Source organism: Electrophorus electricus, chromosome 7, assembly GCF_013358815.1.
Source record: "Electrophorus electricus isolate fEleEle1 chromosome 7, fEleEle1.pri, whole genome shotgun sequence".
NCBI classification, from domain to species: domain Eukaryota; kingdom Metazoa; phylum Chordata; class Actinopteri; order Gymnotiformes; family Gymnotidae; genus Electrophorus; species Electrophorus electricus.
The window spans coordinates 15,209,973-15,230,330 of NC_049541.1; the positions used below are offsets into that span (position 1 = coordinate 15,209,973).

At 42.7% G+C, this 20,358-nt stretch overlaps 2 protein-coding genes across 6 annotated transcripts; one reads left to right on the plus strand and one right to left on the minus strand.

Moving 5' to 3' along the window:
* The first annotated feature begins 801 nt into the window (after positions 1-801).
* Positions 802-9,390, plus strand: wnt7ba (wingless-type MMTV integration site family, member 7Ba). 2 transcript variants are annotated; one of them, XR_004776308.1, is made up of 5 exons: positions 802-1,443; positions 3,242-3,468; positions 5,910-6,181; positions 8,170-9,111; positions 9,301-9,334. XR_004776308.1 is itself a non-coding variant. In XM_035528110.1 (4 exons), the coding sequence occupies exons 1-4, from the start codon at positions 1,361-1,363 to the stop codon at positions 8,647-8,649; spliced, it is 1,062 nt and encodes a 353-aa protein (XP_035384003.1). In that variant the 5' UTR covers positions 802-1,360; the 3' UTR covers positions 8,650-9,390. The 2 variants fall into 2 exon arrangements, 1 of the variants encoding a protein (XP_035384003.1); XM_035528110.1 differs by having other exon boundaries at positions 8,170-9,390.
* Positions 3,467-18,438, minus strand: atxn10 (ataxin 10). 4 transcript variants are annotated; one of them, XM_035528108.1, is made up of 12 exons: positions 18,277-18,438; positions 17,508-17,687; positions 17,330-17,415; positions 17,045-17,141; positions 16,775-16,942; positions 16,473-16,553; positions 15,400-15,556; positions 15,190-15,295; positions 14,398-14,576; positions 13,003-13,066; positions 11,638-11,841; positions 3,467-3,641 (listed from the first exon to the last, which is right to left on the minus strand). In XM_035528108.1, exons 1-11 carry the CDS (start codon positions 18,384-18,386, stop codon positions 11,642-11,644), a joined length of 1,428 nt encoding a protein of 475 aa, XP_035384001.1. In that variant the 5' UTR covers positions 18,387-18,438; the 3' UTR covers positions 3,467-3,641; positions 11,638-11,641. The 4 variants fall into 4 exon arrangements, with proteins under 4 accessions (XP_035384001.1, XP_035384002.1, XP_026858014.2 ...); XM_035528109.1 differs by lacking the exon at positions 3,467-3,641 and adding an exon at positions 5,055-5,456; XM_027002213.2 differs by lacking the exon at positions 3,467-3,641 and adding an exon at positions 10,276-10,522.
* Between the last annotated feature and the right edge of the window lie 1,920 nt (positions 18,439-20,358).

The window sequence follows — 20,358 nt, forward strand, 5'->3', positions numbered from 1 at the left end:
AAAGACTCATAAACGTGTCCACCCTTTGAAGCTTTATGATATTCCACAGGGCCACCTCCGCCTACAATCCCCTCATGGCATCTGTTTCAGGGCAAACAAGCCAGTATTTGCAAACAGTATCTTTAAGAGACATGTTAAATATGTTTACTTTGATTTTTCAACCTTCACCCCGCACTGAAAGTGGAATGTTCACTACAGTTAATTTGTAGATACATTCTGAAGCCCAAGCAATACTGCTGAGAGAGAGAGAGGGCTAACTTTTGAGCCACGGTCTGGAATCTCTGGCGGTCTGAAAAACTTGCAACTACAACATCCTACCACCAGGGGGAGCACGTTCACATTCAGATACAAAGGGAGAGTTAAATCTAAGGAACAGTGAAAACTGTAACCACAAAGCATGTTTAAAAAATTGTGCGAGATTAAACTAAATGGAAATGAAAGAGAAAAAAAAACTGCAGGCCTGGTAAGGATGAATATTTAATTTATTCGTGTGCTGCACGGCCAAATTAGAGATAAATTAAGTGTGAATGAGTAGCCAAGTCAGTCAATGAAATGTTATGTTGCTAAAGATGCCCCGCAGGTCTCAGTGCTCCTTCCACAACACGGCACTATCAGACCATTTATTCTCGGTTAGTGAACTAGTTCCATCTCCCAATGTGACGACAGATTCTGCATGCATCATTTAGTGACAGGATTGCATGTTTAGGTTTTTTTTTTTTTTTTTTTTCCGGGGGGGGGGGGGGGGGGGTGTGTGTGTTATATAAGGCCTGTATACGTGAATCTACATGCAATTACTGCTCTACATAATGATCTGGAATAGACGAGACTAAAGAGTGCCTAATAAAAATGCGACCAAAGAACTGGAGATCCAGTGAAATCTTAAAGCAGTAATAAATACGGTCATCTTCATTTATCTTTGAAATAAGCTATAGCCAGTAAGCCTATGAACGATTCATTAATCCAACCTGGCCCCAAAGGGAGGGGAATGCCACCCAGCGGTCCTGTTCAAACAAGCGTACCACAAAGGTGGGCGGATGAAAATGTCCCCCCTCTGCCAATGGCAAAGCAATGAGACAAGACAGGCACTTCTATGCAACCCGAAATCCCCAAATCACTAGTACTCCACGTCCGGGACCTCACTAAAACAGCTCCTATAGCCAAGAGATGACGGATCCTGTCTCCGCGCCCGCAGCTAACGCAAGGTCCGGAAAGCGTGGAGCAGCGTAACGGCAGGAGCTCCATCGACCAGCACGAGGAACACGGCGCGTCTGCTGCCACAAACTTTGAAATCTAGAAGGAATTACATGTTTATTTCTTTGCTTCGCTAAAGCAGACAGCGGCGATTTTATTCAATGTCACCATGCGCGTCATCTCATCTTGCGATGCTCTGCTGTCAGTCTACTACCCGCAGATCTTCCTCATCCTCACGAGCGGCAGCTACCTGTGGGTTTGCAACGCTGCTTTTCTCAAACGTTGCTTGTTTTGTTTTTTTTTTAAAGGAAATGTGCTTTAGTTTGTGCATCATCCCGCATCTGATGAGTTTAACTTTGATTTGTAGATCACACTGTTTATTGTGGCGCGCAGCAGGTGCGTTAGTATAAGGAGTCTGAGTCATAGCAGTCGTGTGATTGGTCACAGTTTCGGCAGGTTTATTATTCGATGCACCTGCATGACATTAAGCGACGCGTTTTGCGCGTGTGCAATGCCAGTCTAGGTTACTGCAGAGAGAAAGCGCTAAAAATAATTCGTTTGCGATGGGAGTAATTGAGAAAGTGGTTAATACAACAAGGAGTTGGTAATATAGCATGGATTCTTGTTATTATTTTTAAGAAGTGATCAATTGTGCATGGACTGTTTAAATTTTTACAGGCGGGCACTGTCCTATAACAAAATAGACACGCTGAATCCTTAAACTTGAAACAGTACTATACAATGGAAAAGAGTCATTTAACCTCAAACAGCTCCATCTATTTTTCCGATTGGCAAAATTAGACACTGCAGGCCTACGTATTCCACTGTTTCGTTTCGCTAATGGAGCAGGAGGCCATACCCACTTCCCAGTTTGTTTTATTATACCGGGAGGAATACATCTCACGCAAACATGATGAAATTACCTGCCAGATACTTTAACAAAGTGAGTGAGAATAACACATTATGGCATCAATAACAACATCTCAGAGGTCGTAACTGAAAAACCGCATGTGGAAAAAGGAAATACTTGCTCTACCAAAGCCAGAATAGAGGGGTTTCTAATTGTATCGAAGGAGTTGAGGCCCCAGGCGTGTTTTAATAGTGTCCATCTATTGGGAAATTAGAAAACCATGTATTGAAATCTCTCTTGCCGACCACAGACCTGATGCTTAAAATAGATGACGTGCATGATTACTGTTTCAGAAGTGGTTTTTAAGTAAGGAATAGTCTATCTAACGTTTCAGCATTGCCTTCATTACATTTTGTTACATATTTACTTAGTATTAAACATTTATTTTTAAAGCCTCCGAACTTATCCATGATGGCCTACATGTAATGATTCCTTCTTACAACTATGTCCATAAGTCACTGTGGTCTCCACTTTGAATTTAGCCAGCTGGGCTGTTATTGTACAACATGCTTACTCTAATCATTCAACCAGAATTAAAGCCTCAGTTACAAGAACCTCAAACAAGAGAACGCAGCATGTTCTAGTATGCTGCATGCCTGACACTATTAGGTGTTAAATGCCTGAATGTTACTGCCTAACACATTTATAGATTTGTACCAAATAAATTGCACTGGTGTTTGGTAATCACTTAAGAATGGAATAGATTGGAAGACAAACGGCTTTGACTTCTGCCTTTAACATCACATTTTCAGCCATGGAAACAGTGAATCGTGAATGGCAGCATTTTCTACCTACATACATTTGGTCAAGTTAAACTACTGAGAACCAGCTAAAGCCTTGAATCACATATCAGTTTTAAATAAATGAAGCATAAGACCTCAAATTCTGTAAAATTTCTTTAAAATCTTATAATACATAGGGATCCTGGAAGGGTGCTTTATATAGAAATGTAAAGAAAAACCAGGTCAAGCCCTTTTGGTAAAACAGAGGTTTACGGGACTTGGTTGAATCATCCTGTGTGGTAATTTAATCCAACAGGACAAAAAAAAAAGCAGAGGAGGGAATGACCTATGTGTTTAGTTGTGGTCCATGGCTGATGTGTGTATGTGTGTGTGTACTCTGCTATGCTCGCCTCTACAGGGCTCTGTCCTCCGTGGTGGCTCTGGGTGCAAACATCATCTGCAACAAGATCCCCGGCCTGGCTCCCCGACAGCGAGCCATCTGCCAGAGCCGCCCTGACGCCATCATCGTCATCGGCGAAGGCGCTCAGATGGGCATCAATGAATGCCAGTACCAGTTCCGCTATGGCCGCTGGAACTGCTCCGCCCTCGGCGAGAAGACCGTCTTCGGACAAGAGCTGCGAGTTGGTCAGTAGCTCGGCCTCACACAGGCTTCATGGCCATGATCACTCCCTGCTTGTGTGTGTGTGTGTGTGTGTGTGTGTGTGTGTGTGTGTGTGTGTGTGTTTACACGGGTCAATGGATACGCTCAGCGTTGCTGGGTATGGCCACCAAATGTGCCGTTTCTGTGGTGGCTCAGTCTGTAAGACAAGGGAGGAGATGAAACAAGGTTAACCATGGGAGAATCTGTCTTTAATTGCTGTGGGTGGCTACATTCGGTCTATGAATGAAAGCAAATTTCCTTCTCCCACCAGCAAGCAATGAAATTGCTGTGAAAAGTCTGTTCCGGCATCTCACACACACACACACACACACACACAGACATGAGTCCAATGTAGTAAACCTCAAACTGAGGACCTACACTATGGTTTCTAGGGTTCACATTTGGTGGATTCTGAGGTTTATATCTCAGAAATGTGGCTTTTAATGTAGTACACTCAAATGAATGATCTTTCAGTTAAAAATGTTTTGTTTCGGTCAAAGTGTGGTATGAGGCTGCATTTAATCCCATGGCCCTGGTAACAATCACTCCTTTAGGTGTTGGTTTGCTTTTATTTCTTTTGTTTAATTAGGCAGGCCTGTTTCTCAGCTGGGATGTTGTTTGCTGCAGGCTTTGCTATGACTGGACATGACACCCCAAACCCTCACCCGCCCGAGTTGCACACGGGGTTCCTTCCTAATGCCAGTTTTCAATTGCTAGCTTATTGTAATTCTGGTTCTTTACTTTGTTAGTATTTAAACATTCACATTATGATTCCCCCCCTAAATGTGCTGTGTTTATATATATATATATATATATATATATATATATATATATATATATATATATATATATATATATATATATATAATATAGTGTGTGTGTGTTCATTCTTCCGCTCGCTGATTAGTAGTTGATATGCTGTGTAGTGTTATGTGAAGCAGGACAGAACATTCCTATAGTTTTCAATGCCACCCATTTAGGCCAGTTTTGAGACTGCAATCGTAATGGATTCCTTAAATTCACTGACTATACAGTAGTTTATATTGTCATCTCAGATCAATCTATTATTGCCATTATTCTACTGTAGATGGTGGTAGCAGCAACACATCAAATTATTGGCCTTAATAGTGCACAGATCATAACCAAGTTCTCTTGACTACTGGTGTCCTGTCATTTTTGACTGTTGTTTCATAATCCTTCTGGCCAGCAGAGGTGCCCGAATGCATTGTCCCACACGAATCCCAGTTTAAATTAATCTGTTAAAGTGGGTATGCATTACTGGACAATCAGCTTTAAAACTATGCTCTCTAAGGATAGACTTGTGGCTGGCTGAGGAGGAAATTCCCCACTGAGTTCCACTGATGACCAGTGAGAAGATGCGTCCCTTCAGATGGAGCTCAGGAGGCTGACATGAACATCGGCACAATGCATTAACAACTGGGCTTTCAAGTGCAACAAGAGCCAGCATGTCTGTTCTGCTCTGTTTCACTCACAGCAAACAACTGCAATTTATTTATTTCCTCTTCAATTAGTTTACATAAATCTATTATAAAAGCAGAGGGTCCCAGGGGCAGAGTTAAATATATTTTCTGGCAACATATTTGAATAGAAAACTGCATATCATTAGGTCACACTGGGCTGGGCCCAGTGCTGTCAGTACATTTGGGCTTTGGCCAGGGACTGCAGTTCAATACATATTTATATTAGACAAAAAGGATTATTTGAAACATTGACTGGATAACACACACATATTTCTCTAAATATGATATCAAGATGAGAAAACAGTATGTATTTATTGGATTGGCTCAAAAATACTATGCAGATTATTAGATTTAGTAGATTAGTAGATGTATTTGTAACAAAGCAGATCTTATTGGACAATTTAAGGCTCCTGGTCTCCCATAGCCTTCAGTGGTCAGTGGTGAGGGCTTGGTGCCACCAGCAGGGGTCAGCTTTGTCTCCCCACTTCCTCCTGCACATGGAAACTGTGAGTGAGCGCGTGCTGCTCCATATGATCATACTTCAGTTTAGAAGTTTAGACATGGGCTCTTTAATTTATTGCTCAGAACCCGAAACTGTTTGGGATACCGCACATATTTCCTCCGCTTCACCAAAATGACAGTTTACAGCAATCTAATAAGCATTAAGCATTAGTTCAAGTGTGTTGTCAGGAGAGAAACCAGAGTGAACAGATGACTGTGGCAGGGGATCACCCCACCGGCACTTCAGCCAAACAGTCCGCCTGAACACACCTGGCACACACCGTCACATACTGACCCAAACGTAAGTTCTGGGCAGTGCTTTTTTTTTTTTTTAAGCATTACGGTTGCATAGGTCAGCCGACATTTCCATCCCTGCCACAGAACTGAGCCTGTGGAAGCTGCACTTGGTTCAAATAACGGAAGCCCCTCTCCCCTCTCCCTAGGCAGCAAGGAGGCAGCGTTCACCTATGCCATCACAGCGGCAGGGGTGGCCCATGCTGTCGCCGCTGCCTGCAGCCATGGCAACCTGAGCCACTGTGGCTGTGACGGAGAGAAGCAGGGCTACCATGACCAGCAGGAGGGCTGGAGGTGGGGTGGCTGCTCTACTGACGTCAAGTACGGTGTCGAGCTCTCCAGGCGCTTCGTAGACGCGCGCGAGGTTAAAAAAAACGCCCGGAGGCTGATGAACCTGCACAACAACGAGGCAGGCCGAAAGGTAATTTCAGTGGTGACATCTTCAAGGGTACAGCAGATAAAAGCGCAGTCGAGTTATTTGGAGCCATGCTCTAAAGCAGGGATATGAGCTCCGGATGCACCACGCCCCATCTGCAGCTGGAGCTCCCAAACACCACCAAATGTCATATTCTGACTGGCAGGGAATACTATGGCAGGGGCCTTTTTCCCCACTTATTAGTGGGTAACGTGCAAGCCAATTGGATGAGCACATAGTCATATGATGGAGTCTGCCAGTCAGTTCTCCTGCATTTTTTGAGAAGAAGGTGTGGGCAGGTCTTGCATGTTCACACTGATGTTACTACTTTATATTAGGGTGCATGCCTGTTATACTGGGAACTGACTTAATTGGGGAGTGAAGGCAAACATACAATGTTTAAAGTGTAATAACACATTATGTAATTAGTGTTATTAACAGCACCAAATAGGCATGCAACTCTCTGGAGACATGGATTTCATGTATCACTGCAAAAGTCATTTTCTGGAGCTGCTCTTCTAGGTCCTCCAGGTTCACACAGTATATGATTAAACCAAATAGTTATCCATTATAGAAAGGTTCCACTCTCAATTAGTCTCACCTGACCTGACTCCTGTTTCCAACTTCCACCCGTCTCTTCGGGGGCAGACAAGAGAAGCTCCCTGAGCACACAATGTCCACCTCTAAGGGGAAGTGCAAGGCCTGAGGAGCTGGCTGTGGACTCGGCTTTGGCCGGGTGGGACGGGAATGCAGAGGGCAGCCCAAGCCATGGCAGCTAGCTGGAGGACTGCCAGCACAGCCCCGCTCTCTGAATTACAGTGAATTAAGTCAGGATGGAGGATATTATTGCTAGGCTCTTTCTCTTCCCTTCTGTCGCTTGATTGCATTGTCCATGCATAGCCAAAACAGGACTGGCTCAGACCCTGTCTGAGCAGTCACATCATTTATTGTTGGTTTTTTTTTTGGTTTGTATTAAATAAATAAATGATGTTGGGAGAAATGGAAACCTCCCGTTTAAGAGATGTGGTTTACGGGGAAAGTGGAAAAATTGTGTCACTATTTTTATATACGCAAACTGTTTTTTTATATATATATATATATATGCATCTATTAAAAAAAGGATTTGATCATTTAGACCAAATTTTCAATACCTTTTTTTTCAGACACAATGTGAACATTAAATGAAATAGTTAAGTCAAAAGTCAGCAAAACATATGGGTAACACATCAAAAAACACAAACAGATCCACATTTAACTCAAATGTAATAGTATACACAAATGGTTACTTGAGTCATGGACATTTTTCTTGTTCTTTGATGTGGCCCTTCGGAAGGTAGTGAAAATTACAGGGTATGTTTTGGCAAAAATCTAATTTTCCCTCTCAGATCTGACATATAGCTGGCAAAACCTATTGAGGCATTGCACAGAATCTATTGAATAATAGGTTTTGGTTCATATTGCTGAAGAGAGTCAAAAGCAGAATGTCAAGAATTTCCTCCACCATTCAGCTGCCTGAACTTGTTAATGCCACAAATGTCAAATCTGATGAAATAATTTTCAGTGTCAAATTCCAAGACATTAACAATACATTTTTTGTTTATATAAAAGAAATATCTTTGCATCATAAAGATTTAAATGATCTTTAAAAAAAAGAAACAACTCCTTATAAGAAATGTAAAAAGGAGGTTGCTGGCCAAGCTGACCACAAAATCAGCATAATAATTTAGCTACTATTGAAAATTCATTTTGCAGCTGAAGGGCCTTTCCATCAGCTGGCCTTTCACTTAGCTGTATCCCTCAACTGTGGTGCCTGATGACCACAATTCAACACATTTGCTCCAGCACATTCAATTCGTCTCCACATATCTAATGGGTGAAGTTGGTTGTGCTGTAGTGAGGAACAAGCCGACAGGCACAGACCTATGGTCCTGTGGGCCGGATGTGTCCAGTGTCGCTCGGTAACAGCGCACACGCTTGCATCTCCGCCTCCGCAGGTCCTGGAGGAGCGCATGAAGCTGGAGTGCAAGTGCCATGGCGTGTCGGGCTCCTGCACCACCAAGACCTGCTGGACAACACTGCCTAAGTTCCGGGAGGTGGGCTACGCTCTGAAGGAGCGCTACGGCACCGCCCTGCAGGTGGAGGTGGTGCGGGCCACACGCCTCCGTCAGCCTTCCTTCCTGCGGCTCAAGCAGTCACACGGCTACATCAAGCCCACCGAGATGGACCTGGTGTACCTGGAGCGCTCGCCCAACTACTGCGAGGAGGACGTGGCCACGGGCAGCGCGGGCACGCGGGGTCGCTTCTGCAACCACACGTCGCCGCACACCGACGCCTGCCACCTCATGTGCTGCGGCCGGGGGCACGACACGCGCCAGGACACACGCGTGTGGCAGTGCAACTGCAAGTTCCAGTGGTGCTGCTTCGTCAAGTGCAACACGTGCAGTGAGAACATGCAGGTGTTCACCTGCAAATGAGGGTCAGGTGTAGGCTACTGGAAAGGAAGCGCCGGGAGGCAGGATTGGAACTGGGAATCACCTTGCTATTTCAGTTTTGCACATCGGGCACTCTTTAATGGGGGAAGGGCACAAAAGTAAAAAAGATTCTTTAGTGAAATACAAATATGCACTGATTGTAATCGGACTCCTAGAAGGATTTTATGCCGTATGTGGGAAAACAATGGGAGCATGTACAATGACAGAGATCTGGAAGTTCCTGAGTCTTCTGAGACTCAAGGAAGAGCTTTTCTTAGGGACCCAATACTTACTGCTGACAGTATTGTCAGATCGACACGCCACTATGCCAGGAGCAGAAACTGACAAAAGGGACGAGAAAACAATGAACATCCCAAAAAAAAGTTGCCAAATGCTATGTGGAAAGCTGGGTAGCAGGAGGAGGCCATTTTCTGCATAAAATGCTGGAACACTTCAAATGTTCAGGTCACACTGTATCTGTTTGAACACTGAAAATGACTGCCTTTCTATTTCTTGTCCTTTGGAAAGAAAAGTGTTAGTGCATAAATGTCTCATACAGACCCTGTTGAGGCAATTTTTCTTTTACAACTCTGAAAATGATTGCTACTGATATGTTGCTGTTGTATTTCCGTATCTCATTCTACACCACAGCAGACAAAGAAACCAGGCGTGTCAGACTCAGAGTTCGCTGCATCAGGCAAGTATTTCTCTTCTCTGCTTTTCCTATGTAGCTCTCTGATAGAAAACAGACCTACTTCATCCACAGCCAACTGGACTAGATATCAAGCAGTCAGTGAATATTCTGGCGATTCGTATGGTGGTGGTGGTGGTGACAGTCTGATTTGTCGTCCTCGCAACCAAAATACATTCCCTTGTGGGAGTGATTAAAGCTGAAACAATCAAAAACAACAAAAAAAAAAATTTGCCATACCATATCACAACACCAGTGTGGCACAGAGGTGGTATGGTTTGTCTGTCCACCTTATGGTGTAACGTGTGTGGGAGTCAAACACAAGCCATTAAGGAAGCCTGTGGATATGAAAGTGCACAGAGGTTTCTCACGCATTTCAGAGCCATGGGATTCCACACCACTGGCCTGCTTGTACAGGAGCCCCTCAGCCAGCACTGTTCTGGCTGAGCCTGTGGAATTCCCAACCGCACAGCTGAAGGTGGTCATGGGCACACAGCTATTTTCTTTTATTGTTATTCAAAATTGTTTATACACATTTTATGGCTGGCAAATTGGTAAAAGTATATTTTTTTATGTAATAAATATGGCACCCTGTCATGTATATTGAGAAGAGAGTAATTATTAATACTATTTTCTTTATATTTTCATTGTTTCTTTACAGCTTTGAGGACCACAAAATATGCTGAATTCTGTTCCAACGTAATTGTGTATACAACATTTTTTTTTTTAAATCTTCCCCATATTTTCTTGCTATTTCAGGTATGATATGAATTCATCTCAATCTTTTGTAGCCTGGTTATACTTGTACTCTTAATGGCAGCAAAGTAAATTAGTAGGTTAATAAATGAATCAAACCATCTGTGGATAATTAGACCGCAGCAATACCATTCATGTTGTTCTTCTGCATTTTTGTCTGTAATCAGAACCACACATCAGCATTCAAGAATCAAAGGCTTTATTTAACAGGACAACAATGACTCTTCAGGCAGGTCAGCAGGGGCCAGTCCATCAGTCGTTCATTTATTCAAAGCTCTAGGGGCCGACTGCTGGCTGGCCTCGGCCATAGCACGGCGGAGGGCTGTCCTGCTCTAACCGGCCTTCTCCTGTCCTGTCCGCCCTGCTCTGCGAGCGCCGACACAGCTGGCCACGCCGCTCCATTCGTCCCCCTTTCTCAGTGATCTCTTCCTGTGTGTGAAAGGCATTGCAGCCAGCCAGCGATGCAGAAGTAAAAGGGACATGTTTTGTTAGCTGTCTGAGCTGGTGAGTGCTGGAACCGCATAAGCCTCTGGCATTATAGCACGGATTGGGGGTGGGGGTGGGGGGGGGGGGGGAAGTCAACCACAATTGTTTCACAAAACATTCTGCCCTTAAAAAATATGAGGCAGAGAAAACAGGGTGGTGCGGTGTGAGGAGAGGCCTCGGCGGCCTGGGAATTATAGAGGTGTCAGGACAACTCGGCTCATTCCAACCGGGACGGGGTGGGACAAGGGGATGAGATGCCAACCTGCATGCTAATATTGCTGTTCTGAATGACCTTAGTGTGATGCACCAGGGCCAGATCTGACCTGCAGGTGAAAGGGTCAGCAGACAGACACATGGAGAGGATGGGGTGGCTCATGTCCTCCCACCTAGCGAGAGGTTCAGTGTGCTGTAGTTTAAATTGGAAATGAATGCAACGCAGTCGGAGAGCAAGCAGCACCGCTTAGCTTGCAGGCTTTCACTTGGCCAGATACGCAAGTATTCATCAAGCTGTTAAGAAGAGAATGGCAGTAGGATTGGGTAGCCCTGTAAATAAACGCAATGTTCCTGAAGAACAAACCAAAGCCAAAAAAGGGTGGGGGGACCAAGTCCCACGAGTATTGAGAATCAACCGTTGTGTTAATGGATTGGGAGGCCCCAGGTCTCCATAAAACTCACTGGATTAGGGATTAACCTCTATTCCCCACTGGTCACTAGAGTCTTTTTTGCGGCTGAAAAGCCAGGAAGACATGGGTCTCCTTGTTTCAGAGGATTTGAATCCTATTGAGTGGGAGCTAGAATCAAAGACCACTAAAGGCATCTCAGACTTCAGCATGGGTCCCTGAAGAAAAGCCCTTTTGCGTTCCCCTTGTGCTGACAACACAAAACAAGGGACCTACCCTTCCTCCACACACATCCAGGTTCTCAGTAAGGACTGGATATTAAAATGCCCCCTGTTCTTTCTGTCGGCCAACAGACCTATTGGATGTCTTAAGCCATCTCCAGAGCAAAATTTAGAGTGCAGGAGGAGTTCGATGGATGGGACAATGGGGTAGACCTACATTCCTAGTTGTCTCCATGCCATTCTTCCTTTTTAAGAGGTCTGAGGAGCAGGCTGCCGTCCCTCTGCTCCACACGGAAACCCATCTCCCTGAGCATGGAGTCATCAGCCACCCCCTGCCTCTTCAGGCCCTGCACCAGCTTCTGGTTCTCCAGGTTATGTTCTAGAATGTTCCGGATAGCGAAGACAGCCCATTGGCTTATGACTGGAATGAGGGTCAAGGATTAGAATAACCAAACAAATAGTTGCTTTCCTGTTAACTAATTATTTCAAAAGCCTGCTAATTGTCTAAAGATGCTATGGAAGGCGTGCTGAAAGCATGGTACAAAATAAGAGAATTAAGATTGTGCTAAATCTCATATTTTTTATTTTGTTTTCAATCCTGTAAGTGTATATTAAAGTATATTAAATGAAATAGTAAAATTGAAAAAATGTCAACGTGCTTTTTCCTCTGCACATGACATAGGAAAGCAATGCTAATCTTTGATCCTGGAAATCAATTGGTGTGTAGAGTTTGGTCCCAACCCTAACATAATACACCATATCCAGGTCATCAAGGCCTTCAGAAGCATCTAAATATTACCGCCAGGTGTGATGGAACTAACCTCTCCATGGTGGTAGATATCAAGGATCTGGGGTTTGGGACTCCTGTCCTAGAATAACACAAACATGACCAACACATGACCCCACCCTCAAGAAACCAACAGAAAACAAACATGACAACATCCTGGGCAGAAAGCAGTGCACAGGAGGACACAAGCTCCACCTGTCTTCTGGGAACAGGGCAGGTAGCCCGTGTTGTAACATGGGTGGATGGGACAACTTTTGAACCAGTGCCACGGCACAACTAGCCCCAACCAGAGAGACTGCAGCAGCATGGCTGTGATATATAAGGCGTTCTTATCATCAATTAAGATCAAACTAATTGACTATTGAGTCAATACTATAAAAATGCTAAATGATTCAGTGGCAATTTTGTCCCAGATATTTCACACAGGAAGACTAATGTGTGAGACTAAGAAAACAATAACAGATTCAACTCTGGTATGCGTCTTCACATCACAGTACATCTTCCATTTGTTTGAGGGTGTGTTTCTGGCAGGGCAAACTCCCAGCCATGGGCCTCAGCCAATAAAAACTACACTTTCAACCTGACAGACCGATCACTCATCTCCCATCACACTGTGTGGTAAACCCTCCATTAGTAATGGAAGCTAAGGGGCTGTTTTTCCCTGTTCTATTTTCACCTTTGCGAGCGATATCTTAGCATTTTTCGTGGCAGCTTCTACCAAGACAGAAGGCCTTCATTACAGTGACCACAATGGCACAGTGACAGAGGACTAGGAGAAATCACAACCAAGGATACATGGATTGTTGCTGTCGATGCTGCAGCAGTCCAGGATGAGGGCTATTCCATCCAGCTCTCGGATCTAGAGAGACGGTGAAAAAATGGTGAGGGCATTTCACGTCTGACGACTAACGATCCTTGCACAGCAGTTACTCTGATCTGCCCCCCATCCACCATCCCAACAAGGCCAGAATGGTTAGGACATGACAACTTTCCATGGAGCTGAAGCACTTGTGGTGGAGTTGGTTTGGAGCAGTCTCATCAGGCTGTGGTGATTCCTGTCACATACTGTATCTTAGGAGATGCTAAACAATGTGCTAACTGCAACTCAAGAAGCACAGTAGTGGATCATAAACCACCTTATTTCTAGAAAAAAAAAAAATGACATGACTACAAGCCTGTGTGTACTGTGTTGTAAGGTATACCAGCCATAAGAGTGGGAGAGAAACAATTTGCTAAAAAAAAAAAAAAAATTAAGTGAAACTCTAGTTAAATGTCTGAAGAGAGCCATGTCTGTGGCCACAAGGACAAGTAATCAGAACTCACTGGCGAACAGCAGCCATTACAAGCAAAGGGATTATGTGGCCCAATGGCAAGCGTGTGATCTTTGGGTTCCTTGCTATTGTTTTTTGGCCTCTGACCCCTTGACCCCATTTAACAGGGCTGGTATGAGCTTCTGTTCATACCTTACTGAATGAGAGACCTGAAAGGGTGCAAATGGCGTCATTATAGGAGGGGTACTAATAATGGAGTTCATTAAAAAGAGAGAAAGGGAACAAAGTGGAAATCTGCTCGAGGAAAGGGACAAGAGGTGATACAAGCAAAGAGATTCAGATTGGTTCTGGAGCCTTCATCAGTACATGCTAATCCCCAGATTAGTTTTCAAGGAGAGAGCCTGCACTGATAAAAACCCTGCACTGAGGACCCTAGCAGCTAACAGTCCATAAGGGACTGAGCCACAATAACTGAGCTTACTGCAGACTGAAAGCATTCCATGCTCATCTTAAAGCACAGAACCAAAGTCTTATGTTTCCTGTTTCTAGCTCCTTTTCAATTGTGAACATTTTTTGTAATTATTTACATTATCAGAATTTGTAGTAATCAGTAATCTGAGTGGTAGATAGCAATTCAAGAGAAAAATCCCTTAACTACAATACTTAACTACTGAAATTCATACATTCTATGCACTGATGATTTTATATTTCAACAAAATCTAGTCTCTGTATATTCACTTAATGAAACATTACACCCTGAAATTGTAGGGTGACAACTGAAAGCTAGTAAGAGCAAATTATGCAAATTAGTTAACATAAACTTTAACTGATTGTTAGTCATGTTGCAATTTTTTGATGAAACATTCCTTTAAACTAACATGCCCCCTAAAGTTATGGGTGTGCTTCCTGTAGGGGGTACCTGGTCCTTATTGGCCATATGGCCATGGCACAGATTCCCGATCAGCCGAATGAGGTGTGCTTTGAAGCTGACTGCAGGGTGAGAGGCAGCGCCCCCTGGCTCTGTGAGGGAGAAGTCCTGGGCTGCACTGAACACATTCTTACTGGCTTTCCCGAGCAAATGTACTTCCTTTAAGAGCTCTAATATAGGGAGAAACATTTAAAAGATTAAAAGAGAGAGATAGAATAAAAAAAAAGTGAATGACAGAGTATGCGGGTGAGTGAATGAATAAGTGTGCAATTATTAGATGTAGTGAAAGACACAAATATAAATCATGAGAAAAAGAGCAATCACTGCCAATGCCTCCCCAGCTACGGTACGAGTTCACATGAAGAAAATGACCTTAGTGCCTGTAAAAAGTGCACCAGGCATTTAGCTGCTGGGGGAGGTAGAACTTGGCAGCGGGCCACATTTCATGTGTGGTCTGAATGACAGCTAATTAAAATCATCACAAAATGGCCAGAAGTAGGCAAGCTGATTAACAAACTAATGGTTTACATTTGACTTGGTCACTGAACCAAAAAAAAAATCTAAAAACAACTGTAAACATATTGCACACTGAACTTGAGCTTGTCTTAACATTGCTTGCAAAATTCTGAAAACCAATTTGAAGAAAACAGGTAAAACATGAAATGTGGATTCACTAGTGTTACAGAAACAGTACTTGCTTGTGGAGTTTGCCATCCATAAATTCCATATGAAAAAGGAAACAAAAACAGCAAACATTATGCTGACCAACTCTAATGTATTTACCAACTGTGGATTGGAGAAGGTCTGGGTGATCTTGCAGGGTCCTAAAGTTCGTCTTAGAGGTCATCTCACAGAGAATATCCAGCAATCTGACCACTGCCAGGGCCTTCTTCACAGAGGAACCGATAAAGAAGTCATTGAAAGCTTTAATAATTTTTTCAAACCTTGATTCATATTAACATTCTTTGGTCTGTTGAGTACTGAACTAATTACCTGGTCATTAGCTGAGGAGGCAGAGCTGAGAGAGAGAACTGACTTGCAGCTGTTCTGGAAGTAGGACGCCAGGATCTGGGCAGTCCTTGGAGGAATCAGACAGTCCTCCTCTTTACCTTCTCCAAGCTGGGCTAAAATCAGCTCCAGTAACGTTAGCCTTTTCCAAAAAGCAAACGAATACACTGATTTCTGTGTGGGCTCTAGCGTAATTCGAAATAAAGATAAACGCACCCAAATCCCAGTTCTTATAATTTGCTAATATACACTTGCCTGCTGCTTTATTCAAAAACAAGCCACATTATTATTAGAAATTCCTGGTTATAATCTGGCCCATCTGTTGCCATGCACAAATTATCATCTAGTTTTTCCATCAGTGACCAGTTTAGAACCACTGTTAAACGGATATTTTTGAGTGTAAACCCAGCCGTGATACTGACGCGTGTAAAAACCCCAGGTCCAGTGCTGTGCCCAATAAACACGTACCATCCACAGCTATGCCACTGCTATTTCAGAGTCGCAGCTGCCACCCACAAAATATCTAATCAGTAGTCCTGTGGCCAGAAACTGACCAGTGATGAATGGGGTAGAGGTTAGCTGGCAAAGTATGTATGGCAACAGATGGGCTGCAGTCTGTAATTATACATTTAAAATTGCATCTGTAAGATAGGTGCAAATAAAGTGGTCAATGAGTACAGGAACAGGGCAGGACTTTCTAATAAAATGACTGGTAAATATATATTTAGTTAGTAATTAAAAAATATGTCTGTATGGCTGCAATACTGTGGAAGAATGGCCATATGAGCTTCTGATTAAAGGTATAATCAGTGATTAGTTTTTTCTGAATGTAGCCAATCCCATCAATGTTCTTTCCACAGCTGAATAAGCAGAACATGCTTAACAGGCAGCCTTGTCCTGATTGGGTGGATGTTGGTGGTCCACGTTGGGTTTTTTGTGTTTGTTTTTACTAATGATAAAGCTTGGAGCAGCCATAGAGACAAGATTCCCCCTGCCCGAACACATTATTCAAAAGAATACGTTTTTGCAAGAGGTTGGATTTTGCAAGGGTTCTTTGCCTTTCTTGGTCATTCATCTCTGCATATATCCTCTTCGTGAGCTCAGATGATCTGAAGAAGTGTTGTGTGGCAATCAAGAATCTGCAAAACACAGTCCATTTCTCAAAGGGAAATCTAACTAACAAACTCAATAAAAAAGTTTCACTTTTGTGCTCTTAGGGGCATAAAGTCCCCTTCTCACAGTTAACACACTGAATCTGTGCAAAGAGAGAATTAATTATTATGGCACAAAAACAGCTGCCTATATGCAAAAATCCCATTAGTAACTAGCAGGATCGCCTCCACTCTGAACCTCAACATACGGCCAGTCGATGTCAGGTTCAGTCCTGCAAAGTTCCATGATCTTCAGCGCCACCTTCAGGTGCTGAGGCTCTGTCCACAGCTGCTCCGTCTTGTCTTCATCCAGACAGGTGTGCAGTACCATGCACGCATACGCTGTAGCCTTCTCATCACACAGCTCCAAGAGATCCCTGCAAGGACACAGGACCTAATTCAGGGAACCATTCATACAGAACCCGTCTCGCTATTAAGGGCTTCCAAAGAATGATCAGTTTTGGCATATATTCACTCACAAAAACATGTGTGGAAAAGCATGGCCCCAAATATCAGCTTTGCAGAGGTGGTTCCCAACAGCAATGTTACCGAGAAACTGAATCCCACATCGTATTGCTGACAAAACAGAGGTGTGGACAGTGATTGTGATGACAGAGACTGCTGTTATGACTACACTACAATACAACAGACACCCCTATGTCAGTACTGTATACACAAATCACATGATTCTACAGCACACTGCTGATTTAGCCAGGTAAGGCTCAAGAGTACTCAGCAACTAAAATCTCACCAAAGAGGCTTACCGTCAAAAAGGTTATCAGGGTCTCCTGTCGTTATCTTAAGAAGCGTTCCCAAAATTCCTAATGATACTTGAATACAACCTTGATCCCTATTTGGGGAAAATTATTTATATATTCAGAGCAAATAAAGCACTTGAATAATTACATATTTTCTTATTATTACTTAGGAAACGTTAGTTACCTTAGAAGGCACTGGTTGTGAGAACACTGCACGCAGGCATTTCGGTGAGCGCGGAAACACTCGGCTGTAAGCTGAAGACGCAACGACACAGACCGTCCTTCGTCCAAACCTCGAAACTCATCATAGAGCCTTACAAGCACTGCAAAGAGGCGCTCCAGGACTCCCCTCTCAACGTTGAATCTGAGAACACAAACCGGGATTGTCATGTCAAATGACAGCACACGCATTTTGTATCAGTAACATGAAGTCTGTGTTAGAATCGTACGATTTTTTAAATGTGGTTAATGGGGATGAACAAGGGCTAATCAATAAATCTCGCATTTGCTTCAGAAGATTATTATCTAGTGAGAGTTTTCAATAATTATAGCCAGCTGTATTATGTATTATGATAACGTTAATGCCTTAACTGAACTTAACGGTGCTAATTACTATAATCGCGATGACAAGAATGAAATGATTTGTCACTACTCTGGCATCTTACTACCTCCCGAAACTGGATTCAAACGTGATATTGCTTTGATAAGGTGGCATGACAAAAATAACAAGTTTTATCAGGCTACAGCAGACGTCTTCACAGATTCTACCTTGAAAAGAAAAAAAAAAGAAAAAACAATAAAGTTACAGCTAACTACATAACTATAACTGGCGTTAGATAACTCACTGACCCTCACCAACGCAACCTAGGTTAAGGAGCGATTAGCTAGCTAGTTTACAAACCAGCACTGGGCATGGCTACGTTCTTCCTTTGCCATGAAAACGTTGTTCGCACCTGAACTGTTCGTCTCGTAAAGCCTTCGTCACAGTTTGTAAAGTAGTGAGATGCTCCACAGTGAACTTGCCCATGCACATTTCATCGAGCAGGGAAATTTGGCTAAACATGCTCTCAGAACTAACGATAACAGCAAACGTGAATGTGCTGCGTCAATCTCTGTACAGATGGAAAAACGACAATTCAAAATAAAAGTTTAACTGCGCGTACTCTCGTTTGTTATTTTTCGAGTCACTAGTTATTTGTACATTTGTGATTTTGAGTTGTAAATTGTAATGTTCATAATGTTTACTTAATATTTACTTAGTAATATTTTTGACAATCGTAAAGCCACTGTGAAATTAACATATTACCTTTTATAGTTCAGTACTGACAGTTAAAGCGTTACATCAATATTCTTTTATAAAGCAACATTATCAGTCTACGCCTTTAAAAATGACGTCATGATCGCCGCCACTGTAAACCAGTCCATCTGACATTCATTCATCGGAATCAACTCTTTAAACGGTTCCATTTTTCACAAACAAGTTGTGGGGACAAGGGTTCCAGCTGCAACAACAAAGGGCAACGTTCCGTTTTGAATTTTCATGAGTGCTTGAGTATTTTTGGTTTTTGGCTCTGTAGTCTGTGGTCCGTCTTATATTTTCTCTGGTCTAGGAAATGCACCAGAGGAAGCTGGTTGAGGCTAAAGAATATAATTACAGGTGGTAACATATCAGACAGCTATCCTCTGGCTAGGGTGGACCCATAGCTAATACACAGTTGGTGTGCTGTTGCAACCAAACCTTAAGATAGATTCATTGATCATATGAAAAGGGAGAAAAAAAAAGAAAGCATCTACTTAATGGCTTATGGAAATGCTGAAAATATTTTGCTCACTATAACTGTAAACTCACATGTTTTTAAGAATAAGAGAAAAATGTGCCATAAATAAATGACTACTGAGCACAGGAGATAAATGTTTTCATACATGCAAAAGAAGAAATACCTTCTCAAATAAAGACAATATAAAGCACCTAAATATATAAATTATATAAACACAGTGTGCTGCACTGCATTCAATAAAACAGTTGATTCTGACCACAACATTAGCACTTCTATCATTTGGTCATCTACAATAATCTGATATATCTGATAAATATAAAATGAGATAATGTTTCTCATTCAGTTGACAGTCATGTCACACCAGTTATGCATAATCTGTAACAAATAAATAAATGTGTAAAGGTTACCTATTTCAAAAAACATTATGCAGACATAGAGATACTCAGAACAGCTGACTGGTGTTACTCTCTTAAGAGCCAAACACTCTCATTTGGCATAAGGGTTCTCTGCTTCTTTTCAAGACAAATCACATCTGGCTTTTGTCTTCCTTGTTCCCAGTATTCTCCCATCTAAACCTGTTTTAATTACTCTCTCATTTGACCCTGATTCACTGGAGAGAAAGCAGAGTGGGACTGTGTGCCAGAAGGTTGTTCTAAGAATCCCTTTGTAGTAAAAGAGTGGCTGCTGAGGAAAACTTTCTTCTGTGTTTATATGTTCTGTCAGTGCTCCTTTTCTTAGAAGAGCATTACTGACATTTGAGTTTAAAGGTTGCCAAAATGCACTCAGACTGCCACCAGAGTTGTTAGTATGCTCTACAAACTCCCTGTTTGTTGTACAAATCGGAACCTATTCTGTGGAGGGAAACGCTCAGACAATATAAGATGTTTTCAGCTTTGGAGAGGTGCTGTGCAGTGCCATCCACAAAGGCGCACACTTTATGTACCTCTAAACTGGTACTTCGTATATGAGATTTCTGGAACAAATAACAAAGTAGTTATTGGAAGTCTACTTGAAATCTGGAAACTGCTGCCTCATGTATTATGAGATTAGATTACTCAACTACATTCACTACAGTGAATACTGGCACTAATTAAGGAACACATAACTTGAAATACATAATAACACTCTTCCCTTACACAATATAACCACCACGAGTCTGTTACTTTGGCCTTCCTGGATGCAGTGTGGTCAAAACAAAGATCATTTCTCTTGCTCAAGGCACAGAAATCTGTTGTCACAAGCGTGCGGTCTTTCCAT

Bases quoted from the DNA above. Each gene is read 5' to 3' on its own strand.
- wnt7ba (XM_035528110.1), top strand. From the start codon at position 1,361: ATGCGCGTCATCTCATCTTGCGATGCTCTGCTGTCAGTCTACTACCCG. The intron at 1,444-3,241 runs GTGGGTTTGCAA...TCGCCTCTACAG, and splicing joins CTCACGAGCGGCAGCTACCT to GGCTCTGTCCTCCGTGGTGG. The intron at 3,469-5,909 runs GTCAGTAGCTCG...CCCTCTCCCTAG, and splicing joins CGGACAAGAGCTGCGAGTTG to GCAGCAAGGAGGCAGCGTTC.
- atxn10 (XM_035528108.1), bottom strand. From the start codon at position 18,386: ATGTTTAGCCAAATTTCCCTGCTCGATGAAATGTGCATGGGCAAGTTC. The intron at 17,416-17,507 runs GTAACTAACGTT...TTCCCCAAATAG, and splicing joins CACAACCAGTGCCTTCTAAG to GGATCAAGGTTGTATTCAAG. The intron at 15,557-16,472 runs GCAAAGAACCCT...TTTTTGGAAAAG, and splicing joins GAGATGAATGACCAAGAAAG to GCTAACGTTACTGGAGCTGA.